At 46.3% G+C, this 18,481-nt stretch overlaps 1 protein-coding gene across 1 annotated transcript in view; it reads right to left on the bottom strand.

The window, feature by feature from the left end:
- The window catches only part of LOC118516760, a 44,807-nt gene that overhangs the window by 13,144 nt on the left and 13,182 nt on the right, over positions 1–18,481 (bottom strand). Inside the window, exon 2 of the mRNA XM_036062674.1 lies at positions 17,764–17,894. Coding sequence (XP_035918567.1) covers positions 17,764–17,894 — 131 coding nt within the window. The remainder of the gene's footprint in view (positions 1–17,763; positions 17,895–18,481) is intronic.

Genomic DNA, 18,481 nt, shown 5'->3' with positions numbered 1-18,481 from the left:
TGAAACCGAGCGGAATCATTTCGAATTTGGAGGTTTTTTTTTTGCTCAATCAATTCCATTTTCCTTTGCCACTCGATATGAACGTTTTCGGTGACTGAGAAGCGGGAAAGGCGGGCACACATTTACAGTGTGTGCTGTGAGAGTAATAAAAGGTAAAAAAAAAACTGTGGAATGGGATTTTGGTGATTGAAATTTATTTTATAATGGCGATTGAAACGTGATGGATCTGTAAGTGACGGATGAAGAGAATGTGTAGTTGTTTTTTTTTCTTCGTGATAATTTCAATTAGCTTTCCAGGTGAAATGTTTTATCGCTCGTTCTGTCAGATGATATTAGGGTTTAGGAAACCGACTAGTCCTAAACTGAGTGTATTAGGACTTCAGCACAGTGAAGATATAAATTATAAACTATTAGGTTTTTATTTAAGTATTAAGATACTACAGAGACTTGTTCACGTCTAATGAAACTGAAGTCCGAAGTCATAAAGTCAAACAAAAGAGCTGAGGAATGAAGCAAATAAATTTTTTGGTGTGTGGTCTGCTATACAGATAAAAAAGCATCACATTTGATGAATTAAAGTTTGGGTTTCACGGTTTTTGCCATTATTCAAATCTTAATTTAACATAAATGAATTTCTGTTTTTATAATTATAATTCAGTTATTTAAAATAAATTAATTTTTCATATAATTAATCTAAATTATTTACTTCCAAGTAAGAGACGACATCGACTGCTTTCAACAAAATTGTATGCTTTTAATATTTTGGTTATTTTGGCTATTTTTTAAATTTTTTGATAACTTCTCAAATTTCATTAAATCTACTGAATTGCATAAATTTTAATTTTATTTATACTTAAATGACGCTGAATAAAAAATGACATCGAAAAAAAAGGTTTTAATTTATATAATCCGAACATATTCTTATGACACACCCTGTAAACTGTACTCGTCTTCATCCTTCGTCTCACAAGCTGCGGGTTTCAACCACCACTCTTTTTTTGGCTATAACTTTTCTCCCATTTTCCTTCTCGTATGTGTCCTGCATTAGTAAACAAAAATTGAGTGCGTTTGAAGATTATGAAAGGACAGGGGCAAATGAATATTAACGGCTTTACAGCAAAACGGCCGCAGTAAAAACGTGGAAACTGCTGCTGCTGCTGCTGCTCAAAGACAATCCGTGCTAGCGTGGTCCTGGTTGGACAACTCCTCAAGTCTTTTTTCTCCAGCTTGATTCGTTAGTATCGTGTTTTCTTTTTCTGTCTGTGCGTGTTAATTTTTTCCTTTCCATTCAGCTGATGCGCTAAACCGGAAGCGATGGTGCACCGTGCTTAACCGCGCTATTGTCCTTATGCGCCCCGTCCTATTGTTTTGACGCCTTCTAATCCATTTCGAGAGTGGATTTCCACGTGGGGCTGGAATGGCGGAGGGCTTACACACGTGTGCGTTTTTAGCGCACCTCTAAGGATTCGCTTCCGTCTAACTGGTTCGCGTGCCGTATGCCGGAGAAAGGTTCACCATTTTCGTGTACGTGCGTATAATCTTATCAGCGTAAGTAAGCGTAACAAGAACAATTGGGCCGTCGAGCGAAGGAGGCGTTGGAAAACTCGACAGAGATTTTCCGTTCATTTCGATTTCGAAGCTTCATTTTGAGGTGGGGTGGGGTGGGGGAGGGGAGGAACATTTTCCCCGAGCAAGGAAGAAAGTTGTATTTTCCCGCATCAGTATTTTTTTCCCGGTAGAAAAACCCAGTGTTTTTCCGCTTCTTCCTTTTTTTTGGGGGGAGGAAAATGTGCTGGTAGGGTGACTGATTTTCCCGGAAAGGGAAGGATGGCAGGGGGGAAAGCGATGCGACGATTCTACTTTATTTCTGCTGCTCAATTTGCTATAGCGCTGTGCGCAATGAATAAACCAACTAAATTTGAAAATCGAATCAAAAGCGTACGAGCTCAGGAGCAACGCCACCTTGCGACTCTGCGCCATGTGAGTGGTGGGTGGACGGGGGATAGAAGGAGAAAGGACAGACAGGAAGAAAGGAAGCTTTTTTCGCCTCCAAACAAAATGCGAATAATCATAGTGATAGGCGAGAGAGAGAGAGAGAGAGAGAACAAACGGGTTCGTCCGGGACAAACGGTTATGCCGTGCGGGATTAGTCCTGATGGGTGTTGGACAGAACAAACCAACCCAAAAAGGAACGAAGTGTGTGTGTGTGTGAAATCGTTGCATAAAACGAAGCATATCTCTTCCCCCTAAGCATCTTCCCACCGCCCAAATCCCAATATGTCCTCCCGGATGGGTAACGCCTGCCTTTTGCGACGAGCCTTGGACGAGATTTTTGGAGCAAAAATGCTCAGCAAAACTGAACCTCCACCGGATGTGTTTGGCAAAACTGATTCTCACCCTGAGGGGAAAGGTTCTGTTGACGCAGATCCTCTCCTCACACCGCCCGCATGAACACCCCCATCGAAGAAGTAAAAGAAAATCCAAGACGAATCATTGTCCTCCGGAGGTGTTACGAGGAAGCGTTGCCGAACTGCTGAACTTCCTCCTGGATGTTGGGAAGTGTCACCGAAGCAAACGTCGATGATGGGGTGCGAATGGGGCGCTCTTTTTTTGTCCGGGGGTACTAGGGGTGGCATAAGCAAAAGGAAATTTATTCCATACAATAAAGATCCAACTTCCGGCATTGTTCCGGCATTGTTCCCGATTTCCTTCTACTGTCGACAAAAGCGATTCAATCGGCACACACACACACACTTCTCGTCCGAGGTAGCTCTGGTCGGCTGCAGTACTTTTATCTTTCGTGCTCTCTCTCTCTCGCCCTCGTGTCATTTTGGAGCCCTTTTGTTTTGGAAGGCTTGCAGGATCTGGCAAACGGGGCAAAGGCATCAGCATAATCGGCATCTCCGTGAAGCACAACCGAGCACCGCGCATATGTGTGTGTGTGTTTGTGTGCTTTTTCCTTCTACGAGGTAAAGCTTTTGCTCATTGTCATTGCCGGTTCCTTCCACGTCGGCTTCTACTGCCCCGTAAGGAAATTGTCCCCAAAGACTTTTTTCCCTACTTCGGTTGTTGTATGATTATTCGTTTTAAGTCGCGAATTTTGAGGCGGCCACCGTTTTTGATACGACCTCCTCCTCCCCATAGCATGGAGCGAGCAGAGCGAAAGCTGAGAAAATTTTCATTAAATTCTTCTGCCATTTTGCACTGGGTGACTCTGCTCCTGCCAGCATCCGCACCACGCCGGCTGGTGTCAGTTGCTTCGGAGGAATAGTCGTCTAAGAAGAAGGGTTGGCAGAAAATTCCAACCAATGGAACGAACGCCATTCCAGGCGGGCTGCTGCTCTGGTCGGCGGAACGGAAATTACGGCCAACCGAGGGATCAAAAGCGGATGGCATTTTCCCATCATTCTCGGTGGCGTGTCGTCGGCGTGAAGATTTGCAACTCCGTGGACGGGGCCTCGGTAGGCGCAGAATGTTTGCACGCCCAGTGTGTACCGTCCCCCCCCTTATCGTAATCTTCATTTTTGTGGATGGAATTGTTAGATCTCTAAATTAGAATTAAGAGGATCTACGTGCCGAGAAATTCTAACGAAATCCTGATGTCCTCGGGGTCTACTCTCTCCCTCGTATGTGGGTTATCGCTGTGTGGATTCGATGACATTTTTGGTGTCCCCTTCTTGGGTCGATGTTGGTTGTGCTTATTATTAGCTCTCGAAGGTCCCTCCCGCACGCTCCAAAAGGTCAGAATGCAGAGGCTGACAGAGTAAGCCGCTCGAGTAGGTGCGTTAAAAGGCGAAGAATTTTGCGTAGGACTTGACTTTTGAAACCCAACCACTGATGGTGGATGACGCCTGCACTGATTGTCGTCTAAAGACCGGGCGTGTGTTGTGGATAATTTTAGCTACTTCATGTGTGACTCTCCCAGGTCCCTGTACAGCCCAGAGGTAGGTGCTCATTATCACTGTCACTCGTTGTTTTGTTTGTTCAATCAGCAAATTCACAGCTTTGCAGCATTTGCCTCCGTAACTTCAGCCACGACACGACAGCACAGTACCCAGAAGGACCAAAGATTCCGACCGCAAAAATACTTCCCAAGCACTTTTCTCTTATCCAACCAGCATATCGCAAAACGATAGCCCTGTAGACAGTCTGCAGAGACCTTATTCTACGCTCCCCGGGTCCAGCCGTGCTGGCCAAGTTCGTGGTAGAAAGGTTGCGCATAAACTTTTGCATAAAATATGATAAAAATGAGATTAGCGCCGGACGGGGGTGGAAAATATAATTTGCAAAACTTTATCTTTAATAATTTGATAGACAAAAAGGGAGGATGTTGTGGAGAGATAGAGCGCGCATGGCTGAGATGATAGCTGATAGAAGGTGGAAGGAAAGTTGTGTGCAAGCTCCGGACTCCGTATGTTCGCGCCCGTAGCGCTCTCCCGAGTGAGTTTTCGGGTGGAAAATAATGGCCAGATTTTCATTAGTATTTTTCTCACACTTCGGTGCAGCCGGGTACACTGGGAGGGCCACTCTTTTTTTTCCGGGCCTCCGTTTGTTTACTTCCTTTTTGTAAGCAAAGGTCGAGCCTCAAAACTGAAAAGCCGCTCTTGAGGTTTGGTTGCGGTTTTTAACGAATTATTTGCGTGGCTATTTTCACCCAAACATTCTACCTTCTTTAAACAGTTAATGAAGTAAAAACCACAATACAAGATTGGTGCAGAGCGCGATTCGCGTGGCTTCAAGACTATACATGCTCGAAAGAATATTTCCGCTGCTCTCTGTGCATGCTGCAGCATAAATATTCCGACAGCAGAAAAAAGCACTCTCTTTCGCCTTCTTCAAGAAAAAATCGAGCGGGCTAATTTGGGATGCTGAATAAATCTTTCCGCTTTCCGGGTTGAGAGCCAAAGAGGATGGTTTTGTTTATCTTCCGCCCGAGCGTGGGTCGCCATGTGCCCGGTTCAAAAGACCTAACTCCGTTCACTTCGTCCTCTGGAGCTCAGGGCAATATCTGGGCAAGAGTAAGATTTTATCAGCAATTATCGGCACCCCAGTAAGCGCACGCGGAAGACAAAGCGGATTGTTTGTCGCGCAGTGTCCTGTTTTTACCACGGCGGACACCCTCTGTTACACTACATTAACTTTCAATTGTTAATCTGAGCAGTTTGCGTGGAAAACGACGGCACACGGTTCGGGCTGACTTTTGAGCAGTTTTTGGGAGGATTATTCCCCTACTTCCGCACCAGTTGCAATCTCAATCCGCGCGCACCCATCTTACCCCGTTACTGGCTGGCGAAGAAAATGGTAAGCGAGCGTGCTGAATCGTGACTGGCGAAGCTTACCTGTAACGAAACGGGAATGAATACATAAATGACGTTAGTGGAGGAGTGAGCATAAGCCATCGTGTGGCGATGTGGACAACGGTGAGGGAATTAATTTTTGGCCTTCGAGCATAATGAAGTTTTCGAGTGCGGAGTTTTGCTAGAATTAAATGACGTTGAAGTATTTTAGTTCAACGTCACACTTTGGTTTACATTTCCAAGAGTCATTAATTAACACATCCAATTTTTGGTCCCCTTTTTCGAAATGCAGTTTGTGCCGATGCTAAACACAATACAAATAAACTCCAAATAAATAGGCTGACCTTTTTGTTTCGATTTATGGCATTTAAGTTTGCAAAACAAGCCCGAACTAAACAATACTGGGAAAATGTTTTGCATTTATTTAACTATCGATGATTTCATGCAATTTATTTTGGAAATAATGAGAATTTGATTTTTGATTTGTTGGGAAAGGTTATTCCGGAGAAAACAATTTGATGTTGATGGAATAACTAGAATTTGTAATTTCTAAATTGCATAAATACAGGCTCTGAATGAACTTTGCTCTGGCGTTAGGCTGAAGTATGCAATGTCAATCAAAAATATTACTAAAATAAATTTATTAATCAACTACTTGTTCAGCAAAGTAGACAGCCCCTTCGCGTATGGAGGAAGGCGTGTTTGGAAGCGATTTTTACCCCGGTCCTGCCGTGTGAAGATCGGCGCCGCTGTTGCCTCGGTCACCGGACCGTCCCACTACAACAACTACGAAATCAAAGATTTGTAGTTCGAGTTCTCGCAATGTTAAGCATCAACATGCCTTCCAGCATCAAGAAATAGACATCGAAAGACCTAACTTCCTTTGCCTCAAGCATAAGCTCAACGAAGAAAGCATCCTGAATCGGTGCTTCGGTGTTCGCCATCCGGGGGCATACGATGTCGAACTCGCACCTATTTACCATCAATGTCGTCGATAGTGAGGTGTAATGGCAGGATCGCATAAACCGATTTGTGGAGACACATTCTCGCTTTACGGGCAAAATGTTATCACTGTAAGGTTGTAGCAGCACCCGCAGCACTAGCTCGGACGGATAGTTGGTATAATGCTAGCCCGATGCCCGAGTGTGCATTTCAGCTTCTCCGGGCTGTTGTTGTGCTGCTGCTGCTGCTGTTGCTGATGTGTTAAAGAAATGTCTTGGAGTTTCAGTGTGTGCGTTCCAATATTTGAGACGACCCAAGGGATGTGAACTGGAGGAAGAAATTCGATACCAGTAACATATGGTACCTCCATTGAGCGGATGATGATGGGTGCGAGATGGGTCTGCCTGTATATGTACGCTATACAGATATATCCCGTGTACGTAGCAGAGCAACACCAATTGCCACTAACATGGTTGGCACTTGATGACATTCGACGTTATAGCCTGGCGTCTTTTTTTTTCGTTCTTCGCTGTCGTAGATTGAGTGGGTAGCGCTGGCGCTGGCAAGCATTCTTGAAGGCGGTGATGCAACCCAGAGATTGGAATAACTTTCCTCCATCAACCCACCAACGGGTCGTCAACCTTCCTCGTCCAAACGGGTATCATCATATCGATTGACGATTTACGTGAGGTTGGAGTTCGCTAATGCAGTCGGTAGGAGGTAGTTGAGCTGAGATAACATGCATGTTTTGCAGAATGAATGCAACACACAACTTAACCTATCGACCTAACAACACGGTGCGACCTAACCGGGAACGAAAAGAAAATGCTAATGATTGCAGTAACCAAGAAGGTAGGTACACAGACCCGTAATATCCATACAACATTAGCCCACCGGTACTGGGATGCGTGTTGTACAGAAAAACAGTAAGTACTCTCCTCTAGGCTCTTCCAGCCGAAGGCCTTGGGTTTAGCTATCTCGATTAGATTACTAGCATCGGCAAAAAACCCCTTGCAGCTTGAACTTCAACTCCAAGAAATAGATCTCCAAGCCTGATACACTCTTGATGCCGTGACCAGGAATTTTCCAAACAAAATGGACAAAAAAACGAGCACCAATTAAACCTTACGAGCTATAACGGAAGGTAACTATAAACAAACAACGGTCTTTCAATTTCACAACACTGCTCGCGCCCTGCACAATCCCACACGCTCGCGTATCTGCGTTGCGTGTGCTACACCTTGTGGCTGATGGCTGATAGCGTCAGTGGTGCTGATTTGAGCCCGGTGCCGTTTGATGCTGTCACCGCACTGCCGTCTGATACTAGCAGTTGAACACATACTACGCCCAATGATACTCTACTGGTGGTGGTGAGCGTTGGTCGCTGTACGCTGCTAACCTTTCATTCCATTCATTCAGCACGGTGCTGCCGACCTATATGATTGATAGGCGGTATAATCAATCATCATACGCGTTAAAACAAGACGCCCTAGGGATTGAAAACGTGCGTGTGTGCGAGTGGCCTGTGGCCTGGAGCTTGACGCACACGGGACAAAAGGGGTGTATTCTTGGAAAAAGCCTCCCATAACACCACGTACGGCTTCGCTAAACGTACGCTTATCAGCCAGTGGCCCTTTTGGAAGTCGGCAGATACAAGAATTCCGCTTGACCATCCAACACAAACCGGATGGTTGATGGTTCGGGATGAGTAGAGTGGTATAAAGCAGAGCATCTACATCGAGTAGTGCTATGATGCCATAATCCGGAAGTAGCCTCCACTCGGGCTACGTGAGCACGTCCAGCGGGAACTATCACTAGCCCGCCCGAGTGGGACAAATTATAATCTAACCTTGGCAAGGCTGGTGCACCAGCCCGTGCATATCTGTGCCCGATGACGAAGATGTGACCATCGGACGATTGCGGTGCGTTTGGCATTCTGGAACGATGGCGACAGCCCAAGTCAGGACCGAAACGAACCGATTGTCACGTAGTGATTAATCGAATACGGCAGCTTCGAGCGCCGTTGGGTTCTACTGGGGAAGATTCTTCAGCAGAACTCGACTCCGGGGTCCGGGTCCGGTTGTTGTCGCCAATAATTGTGGGTTAGATAACGCATGCTGATTATTATTTGTACTCTAATTGACGACGGTGAGATGAGTGTTTGGCAGGAGGAGCGCGTACCAGCAGCAGTTGCGTGGCGTCGTCTACAAGAATGGAGAGCGCAATTAAAATCTGCACTGCGTGCGAGGTTCGTTAAGAGGCACACTCCACTAGGGGGATTCTACAGTTGAATGTCCTTTTGTTTGCTGATCGGTTCGAATCGGTCAGCAGCTTCTCGTCCGGTGAAAGCTTCGATAGATGTCTTGAGTGTTTTAAGTAGGACACCTTACTGACATCTCGGCGGACAGCAAGCGGCTTCCTATTGCATCTCGACCTCCATAGTTTTCCTCTGGTCCAACTTTACCAATAATTTGATATTGATTATCTCTCTCTCTCTCCATTACCTACCCACTCACCTTGGGTGGGAATATGGATCACGAGATTCTTATTAATCCTTTATTGCTGACCATGGTCAGATATCATCACCATCTTTTCTATCTCCAAATTTCTCCAAATTTACACACCTCATCAAAGCGGGGTTTCTGAATAATCCCTCAGCGGTCATTATCGTTTCAATTAATTGTTTTCTGAAGAATCTCCCTAAACCCTCCATCACTACTCCCGGAGGGTGTTCCCTGGAGCTAGAGAAAGGAGATGAATAATTTTCGCACCTTCCCAAAATAGGGAGTACACATCAACACCGCAAATAAATGCGGTTCTGATAACGAATGAGTATTCAGCTGATAATGATTGGAGATTGAAAGGATGAGGTTTCGAACGCTCACACAGAGGTCTCCGCTCTTTCTAATGGAAATTTCTTCGCTTTCTTTTGCGGTTCTCAGCCAAACACACACACACACACACACACAAAGTCCTCCGATAGGAAGAGTAAATTTTATGGCAAAGATTAATGATGTTGAGCGGACCTTGTACTTTCTCTTCGTTTTTCTCCCAGTCTTTCTCCGTTTATGGTAAAGAAAGTGAAACATATCCTTTGGACAGGGCGCCGCACCGGAATGGTTCTAGATTCTTGGCGCTCTAATGGCAAATGGATGATAGCCCATCGCCACGGACCACGGACGGGTTTTCGGGAACCGCTGGGTCATGGCGGGTATGACACGACCGCGATGATAACTTCCCGTGCTTTTTTTTTCTTTTCGCCCACCGTTTATTCATCATGTTCACCTATTTTGGGCAATGTGTTCCGGTGGTGTAAACGCACGCACGCAGGATCCGGTGTGATTTCCCATTTTCCCTGGAAGCGGGCTAATGATTTTCCGGAACGCTCTTTTTTATGCCACCCGGTTTTGCACATGAAATGTGTTGCTTTATTCCCGTTTTCTGGTAGGCTGTTTGTTCCATTTTTTTTGTGTGCGGTTTGGACCGGAAACTCTAAAAGGTCGAGCGTGTCTCTTAGGTTAGGAATTTTAATAATAAAATGAGCAGATTCGCAAATAGAATGTTCTTAAAGTTCATAACGGGGGAGCAAGATTTTAATTGCTTCATCACTCACCGGTCACCGTGTAGAGAATTAAAGTGATCACTTATCCGATGACTTGTTGTTAATTTTCTTGACACAACTCTCCAACTTCTCAAGAGTCTCCAGGTTTTTTTTTCTCTTCCTTCAACCCCTTACGGGACGGTTAATCGATGGCACTTAAAGTACTTCTCTAAACTCAAACTATTAAAGTCAACTTCCGTATCGGATGGCTGCTTGGCTCTCGGATCAGCCATTCCCATATGTGACTTGATGAATTGATGCCGGCTTGTTTCGTGGTGCTGCTGCGCCCGGAGGCTGAAGATGGATTATCATTACAAATCCAGATGGATGCTCGATGCGAACGATCTTGCACAGGCTCTTTGCAACGGCTAAAGTCGAAGCCGGCGCAAGATGGATGAGCCTCCAGCCTGCTTAGAGACTGCTGCCTTGTGCTGATGCTGCCGAGTACGTGGCATGCCGCTAGAACAAGCCCCAGCTTTACCACGACACGATACGACAGTAATTAGAGTTTAGCTGAGCGGGTAAGAAATAGAAAAATACCATCCCGAATTTCCACAGCTGGAGGATGGAGGAAATAATTTAACCCGGACAAAAATGTTCGGGGGCTCGTGTGTTCATCTTGCATTTCTGGTTCCTGCGAGAGAGAACATCACCACCACAAACCACCGGAACGGTCGGCCGCAATTGCACCACGAATCTGATTTCGGTAAATGGATTTATGGTCTTATCATCACCCAGCACCCAGCAGTTGGGTTGTTCCAGTCTCCGGGTGGTGCATCATCCAGCTCTAAATCACATATGAAACAAATCACCAGACATTCGGATACAGACGGAGAACATAACAGGCCCGTGCGTGTGGAACAGAGTTTGCGGGAGGGGAATCGTTGTCAACGTCATCTACGTGCGGTTTTCCGGTGCTTTTCCCGACAACGACTAGGGAATGAAATTCCTGAACTGGAACTGAATGTCGACGTACAAACTCCCGAAAGTTCGTAGGCTGTTTAGGCCAGCAAAGATGATCTCCGGTGAGCTTGCAGCAGTACGATGTGTTCCGGATTCTCTTGGTGGCCGTTTAGCCGACACAGTCGGTTACTCTTGCTGCTGCATCACGAGTAAGCGACCCAAGGATTGTTGCAGAATGATTGAATCGCAATCATACCGACCGGTCTCCGATTGGATGATTATTTTTCCGATATCACGTGCTATCTGTTGAGTGACAATTTCTGTCATACGGTTAAATGGACGTGCAAACCCTGCACAATTGCTGTTGTCATTTTTGACGTTCTTATTTTGGCGCCTTCAGCAGCCATTTTGTACATAGTTTCTTTTTTTTGTTTTTCCATCCTTAATAAAGTTAGTTCGTAAGCGTAGCTCTCTCTGAAGTGTCGTGTCCATATAATTCCGTCCGAATTCCACAAAAATCTCATCAGGTTATGGGCCCAGGATTTCGTGTATGACGGTTTATAGTTGCTCTAATAAAAGTGTTGTGTTTTAAAAATGGAATACGAAAACGAAACCGTGCGCGTCCCGCTTTTTGATGGTTCGAACTTCGCATCTTGGAAGTTCCGGATTCAAGTGGTGCTCGAGGAGCATGATTTGCTTGAATGCATCCAGAACGAGATGGAGGAAGTGGAAGAACTTAAAGTGAAAACGGGAGACAGTGACGCCGCTGGTCAGGCGAAGGAAAAGCTGTGTGAAAAGCGCCGGAAGAAGGAACGACGGTGCAAGTCGATCCTTGTATCGCGGATCCATGACAACATGCTGGAGTATGTGCAGGACAAAAAGACCCCGAGAGCGATTTGGCTTGCGTTGGAAAAAGTGTTCGAGCGTCGCAGCACCGCGTGCCGGCTCCACTTGAAGAAAAAGTTATCGACGTTTCGGTACGAAGGGGGCAGTTTACAGGATCATTTCCTAGCATTCGATCGTGTTGTGCGTGATTATAAGGTCACTGGGGCAGTGTTGGAAGAGATCGACGTCGTTTTCCAGTTGATGATGTCCCTTGGGCCGAAATACGCGACGGTTGTGACGGCGCTAGAGACAATTCCGCAAGAGAATTTAACGTTAGAGTTCGTCAAATGCCGGCTCCTCGATGAGGAAGTTAAGTGCAACGATTCGAGTGTAGTGGCTGTTCCGATGAAACGAGAGTCGGCTGCTTTTGTTGGAAAGCCTAAAGTTTTTTCGAAAAGGCAAATGAAATGCTTTGTTTGTCACAAGCCTGGACATAAAGCGAGTGATTGTCCTGAAAAGAAAATGCAGAAGAGCAACAAAAGCAAAGGCAGTGCGAACGTGACGGAGAAGAGTGTGTGTTTTGCCGCCGGTTTGGTTGCTGTAGAAAGCAATGAAGAAGAAGGCAAAGTACAGTGGTTTGCTGATTCGGGTGCCACAGATCACATGGCGAATGATCGAGAACTGTTCGAAGAATTGGTGCCTTTGGAAAATCCGATTGAAATAGCAGTGGCTTTGAACGGAAAGTCTACGATTGCGCAATATTCGGGAACAATCAAAATGATTGGAAAGATCGGAAACCGACGACGTGAGTGTACCTTGAAGAATGTGTTTTTTCTTCCAAACCTACGGTGTAATCTTTTTTCGATCAGGAAAGTAGAGATGGCCGGAATGAAAGTTGTTTTCGAAAAAGGTTGTATAAAAATTCTTCGTGGTTCGGAAGTGATCGCGTGTGGTTCTCGTCATGGTCTCCAATATGAGATGGATTTTTACCGGAAAAGTGATGAGAATTCGGTATTGTATTCATGTGGAAAGATTCTGAAATGTCATGAGCTTTGGCATGAGCGCTTCGGTCATCTAAGCGAGAAAAACCTGGAGAAGATTATATCCAAGAACATGGTGAAAGGAATGTTCAAGTGCGATGGTGATAAAACGGAAACAATCTGTGAAACCTGTGTCGATGCAAAGCAAACAAGAATGCCATTTCGTGAACGCGTAGACAAACGGGCAAAACGTGTGTTGGAAATAATACACAGCGATGTTTGTGGTCCGGTGACACCAGTTGGACACGATGGAAGTAGATTCTTCGTTAGTTTCATCGACGATTGGAGTAGATTTGTGGTCGTGTACACTATGCGCAGGAAGGATGAAGTCTTTGAGTGTTTCAAGTTGTATGAAGCAATGGTTACTGCCAAGTTCGGGGTTGGCATTTCGCGATTAGTTTGTGATAATGGCGGGGAATATCGTAGTGGTGAATTCGACAAGTACTGTAAAGAAAAAGGCATCGTAATGCAGTGTACAATTCCATATACACCAGAACAGAATGGCGTTTCGGAACGGATGAACCGTACCTTGGAAGAAAAGGCCAGGTCGATGCTGTTCACGGCAGGAGTAGACAAGAAGTTCTGGTGTGAAGCCGTGGAGACTGCCGCGTATCTTGTGAACAGGAGCCCAGCAAGTGCCATCATCGATTGTAAGACGCCCTATGAAATGTGGGAGGGTAGAAAACCTGATGTTTCGATGATGAGGGTTTGGGGTAGTCCTGCGTATTGCCACATACCGAAAGAGAACCGGAAGAAACTAGACAAGAAGGCTTGGAAAGGTATTTTCCTTGGGTACCACTGCAACGGATATAGAGTCTGGGACCCGAACCGTCGCAAGGTTATCGCTGCCCGAGATGTCATCGTCAACGAGATTGGAGGTGCTCACAGGCAAGTGGGGCACCAAAAGCATCAATCAACAGAATCTACGGATGACGTGATTCGTATGAGATCTTCAGCAGATGCCGATTGTCCAACTGATCTGGCTGAAGAAATACGACCGGAAGCAGAGACGGGCACTGAATTCGAACCAGCACTGGAGAATGATGAACCTGAGATGAACGAGACCGTCGAAGAATTCGTAGATTGCGATGCAATCGCCGACGAATGTGAAGACTCAGCAGGGGTTGATCATCGTGCCGTGTCTGAAGAAAACAACACTCGGAAGCGTGTGCCACCGTCTTGGCAGAAGGATTACGTGATGAATTTTTCTGCTTATGCTTTAAGTGCTGTTAGTTATGTCGAGAACTATCCAGATTCAGTTGCGGAGATGCGGAAGCGTGACGATTGGGACCAGTGGAATGCGGCTGTACAGGAGGAGATGCTTTCTCACAAGCAGAACAACACCTGGACCCTGTGCGAGTTGCCCGCAGGTAGAAAGCCTATTACTTGCAAGTGGGTGTTTAAGATCAAGAAGGGTGAAGGTGAAGCTCCTGACAGGTACAAAGCAAGACTCGTAGCTCGTGGTTTTACTCAGCGTTATGGCTACGATTATGCTGAGACGTATGCTCCAGTGGCCAAATTGGATTCTGTAAGGACAGTGCTAGCCGTAGCAAACCAGGAACGTCTGCATGTGCATCAGCTTGATGTGAAAACGGCGTTTCTTAACGGAACACTACAAGAAGAAATCTACATGGTTCCTCCGGAAGGACTGTCCATAGGATCGAAGAAACTTGTTTGCCGTCTGAATCGTGCCTTGTACGGACTGAAGCAAGCTTCTCGTGCATGGAACGAACGGTTCCATCAGTTCGTCACCAGGCTTGGTTTCAAGCGCAGCGAAAACGATCAGTGTTTGTACGTGCGAACGGTGAATGACGAACGAATGATCCTAGTCCTCTACGTCGATGATATTCTCATCGTTGGACGAGATGTGGTGGCGATTTCGGAGATCAAGAGCTGTTTTAAGAACGAGTTTGCGATGTCGGATTTTGGTGAAGTGAGCTGCTTTCTTAATATGCGTATTGAGAGGGATGTGGAGAAGCGGTTCATGAGGATTTCTCAGCGAGGATATTTGGAGTCTCTTCTTCAGCGTTTCGGCATGGAAGATTGTAAACCGGTCTCCACACCAATCGAATGCCATCTGAAGCTGGAGAGAGGAATTGAAGCGGAACGAACGGACTACCCTTATCGTGAGCTGGTTGGGTGTTTGGCATACGTTGCCCACACTTCGAGGCCTGATCTATGTGCCGCAGTGAACGTGTTTAGCCAGTTGCAGAGCTGTCCGACGAATGAACACTGGTGCTACTTAAAGCGCATCTTGCGCTATGTGAAAGGCACTCTTGATGTGGGACTCGAGTTTAAAGGAGGACAAGCTGAACCTGCTTTGATTGTTTTCTCAGACGCCGATTGGGGAAACGATATCAACGATCGACGATCGATGAGTGGCTACATCCTGCGAGTGTTTGGAGGTACAGTGGCATGGTTAACGCGTAAGCAACAAACAGTGGCTTTGTCTTCTACTGAGGCCGAGTTTGTTGCGTTGTGCACGGCCGTCTGTGAAGGAATATGGATGAAAAGGTTGTTGGCAGATCTCGGAGTTGTCATCAAAGAATCTGTGCCATATTTCGAAGATAACCAGTCATGTATGCGCGTGGCGGAAGAGCCACGGGATAGTCGTCGAATGAAGCATGTCGACATAAAGTTCAACTTCATCCGAGAACAAGTTAAACGTGGCGACATAACCATCAAGTACGTTCCTTCAGAAAAGCAGTTGGCGGACATCATGACGAAGGGGCTACCGCCTGTAGCATTCAAGCGTCTTGTGGAGGAGATTGGAGTGCGAAGTTCCAGAAATTGAGCAGGGGTGTTGAGTGACAATTTCTGTCATACGGTTAAATGGACGTGCAAACCCTGCACAATTGCTGTTGTCATTTTTGACGTTCTTATTTTGGCGCCTTCAGCAGCCATTTTGTACATAGTTTCTTTTTTTTGTTTTTCCATCCTTAATAAAGTTAGTTCGTAAGCGTAGCTCTCTCTGAAGTGTCGTGTCCATATAATTCCGTCCGAATTCCACAAAAATCTCATCACTATCGGGTGGACGCAATCGATTCTTGGAAGTTGGTTCCCTCGGCGAGATAGCGAGCGAGTCGACGGACGGGCGAAGGAATTCTACAAACAATGCATCGATTGCCGGAGATTCTCCAAGGAAATTCCACCAGGTACTCGGAATAACTCTACTGCCGTCTGCAGTGGAACGAATGCTTCCAGAGGTCCTTGTACGGTCACATCTGACGTCATCTTCTGACCTTTTCAGCATTCGTATCTCATCTTCTTGAGCATGCATTTTCGTGTTCGTTCAAACTCTAGCAAACAGATCATAAGCCCGTCATATGCATGAGTTTCCTAACTACCACAATATGGTCGATTTTAGACGACCGTTTTTTTTTCTTCCACATATCTCTCCTCTTTCAAGTTCAAGCTACTTCAAGCTTTCCTGTGTGTCCGTGTTTCACCACCACAATAAGAGGAACCTTCCAAGTTCCCACTTTTTTATTTTGAAAGCGGGACCCGCGGTAAGCTCCCTCAAGCGTGGAAAAAGTGAAGAACAAACGCACCAACACAATGCGGCTGGTGCCCGACGGGAGCAACCGGGCGAGCAGAAGTTTATCGAAAACTCATGCTACGGGTAAACACGGCCTTCCGGCTACCGGGAAGAAGGTTCGGTTCCCATCGTCAACATAGCCCAATATGCCTACACCGGAGCTCATGAAAATGAAGAAACATATGCCAAAAAGAAGAAATGACAAGCAAAAAAACAGCCAACCCATGGTAACCACTTCAAGGTTTTGTGAGTGAGTGGAGCAGTTTCCAGCCGAAAAAAAGTTTTCGATAATTGAGTTTAACAACCTTTCCGCGCGTACACGGGAACACAGACAGGAACATCATAGGGATGCAACGACAGCAGCACGAACCCCGTTTTTCCGAATCCGAAAGAAAAATGGGTTGAGAAAACTTGGCCCCGGGAGAAACTCTGCCCTACCGGTGTGTCGTCCGTAGTTGGAGCTGGAGTTGTGGGGAAGCACACCGTCCGTGTCCCTCTTACAGCCGGGCTGAAGTTAAGGGGTTGTGCAGCCGGAACAAATTTAAGTTTGACAAAATGTCATGCGGTTTGCATCTAATTAAACTTGCTCATTTTTCATCGAGCCCAGGTTTGCAAGGTCTGGTGAAAGTCTGGTGGCGTTGCCGAAAGGGTTATGCTGGGACATGTGTCTGTTCCGACAAAGGGGAAGTTCCGCTCGGAAAGGATGCTAATAGAAAGTGAGGGTCAACACGCTGGATGGTCGCCATTAGTCGGGAAAAAGTTTTCATGTTGCTAATATATAGGACTCATATAGGACCAGGGAATCAATTAAAGTTGGTCATTTTAGAAATCTTCAATAAAACTCTTCAAGGTGCTGCCAACTTTACAGAGCTCTCATATTGAGTACAAATTATCACATATCACAGTCTTATTGACACACACGTCGCAAACACTCTTATCGGATGACGATGGCAGCTTCACGGCCCTCGTTCCATATGGTAGCCCACCCGAACTGCCATCTGTTGCAACTGCCGGATCAGTTTTCCACGCTCAATATCCCCATTGCGCGAAGGAAATTGTTGCAATTTTCGAACATTGTCCCAAACTTGTGTTTTTTTCCCCCGTTAACCTGATAAAATTCTGATTGCAGTGCCATCTGTTTCCGGGTGTCTATAGCCACACTGGCCTCTGTCACGCTCTTATCTGTGCTTTCTTTTTCTTTCTGCTGTTATTGCCACCTCGTCCACACCCGCATTGATAAGCACCACCAGCACACCAGCACCATTCTTCATCCGTCTCTTATCGCGCCGCCGTCTCGAAGATCGAAATCATGCTGGCGACAGATTGTCAGTAACAACTTTACGGCTTGCACATACCGAACACCTACGCACGGCTGTTGTTACACTGTTTTGGTTGTTTATTTATGCGCAAGGACATCAAACAATCATGCATCCTCCGAGCCTGTGAGCGAACGGTGCGAGTGACGGTTTAAACACATCGCCACCAACGATACTGCCGATGACAGGTGGAGCCCGTAATGGGCGGGGGGAAAAAAAACTGGACAGGAACTTACTTCCGGTAGAATGCTTGATGAAGTGTGGCTGGCGAAACGAACCGAATGAAATTGGTAACACTCACTTTTACACCGCACGCACCGCAACTCTTGCTGCCACGTGAACGTGGCACTCCGACACCTCTGGGCGCTGGGTGTTGTAATGTGACAAGTGTGATTACCACGGGGAGGGCTGCAATTGATATAGGCTCGCTTCACCAACGAGCAAACAATATGGTACACTATTTATGTGGGCTACTAGTTGCTAGCTCACGGAGTAGCGGGCACACGACCACAGATGGGGACACTGGGAACACCTAATGAGCGTACCGATACAATATGGTATCAATACTGCTTCCGTATGGCAGCTAACCTGGATGACAGCTGTGTGATCAGTACCGAGTACTCGAACCTCAAAACAGAACTAGTAATCACTCGAACGTACACTCGCATTTGCCACACACTACCTCTCTGCTAACTAACACCTGTGACAGTAGCACCCAGCACTTGACACTCGAAGGATGACACGCACCAACACCGACAGCTCCACTACCATATGGTTGGTTGTCATCAGCAGAACCGCACATGCGAACGGGTGCGCGTTCCTTCCAGATTCTTTAAAGACGGGGTTTTTTGTCTGAGCGGACACTTATCCGGTGGACACTGATAACGCACCAATAACAAACAATCACAACAAAACCGAAAAGCGCGAAACACTATCGACCAAACGCGCCCGAACCCGTAGTCACCGGTGTTAGATAGGGACGCAAATCGAGCAAGAACGCGTTCCCCGGTGGTGCGTGT

Source organism: Anopheles stephensi, unplaced genomic scaffold, assembly GCF_013141755.1.
Source record: "Anopheles stephensi strain Indian unplaced genomic scaffold, UCI_ANSTEP_V1.0 ucontig39, whole genome shotgun sequence".
NCBI lineage: Eukaryota > Metazoa > Arthropoda > Insecta > Diptera > Culicidae > Anopheles > Anopheles stephensi.
Note: the sequence above shows the minus strand (reverse complement) of the source record. Positions and strands in the feature narration are given on the sequence as shown.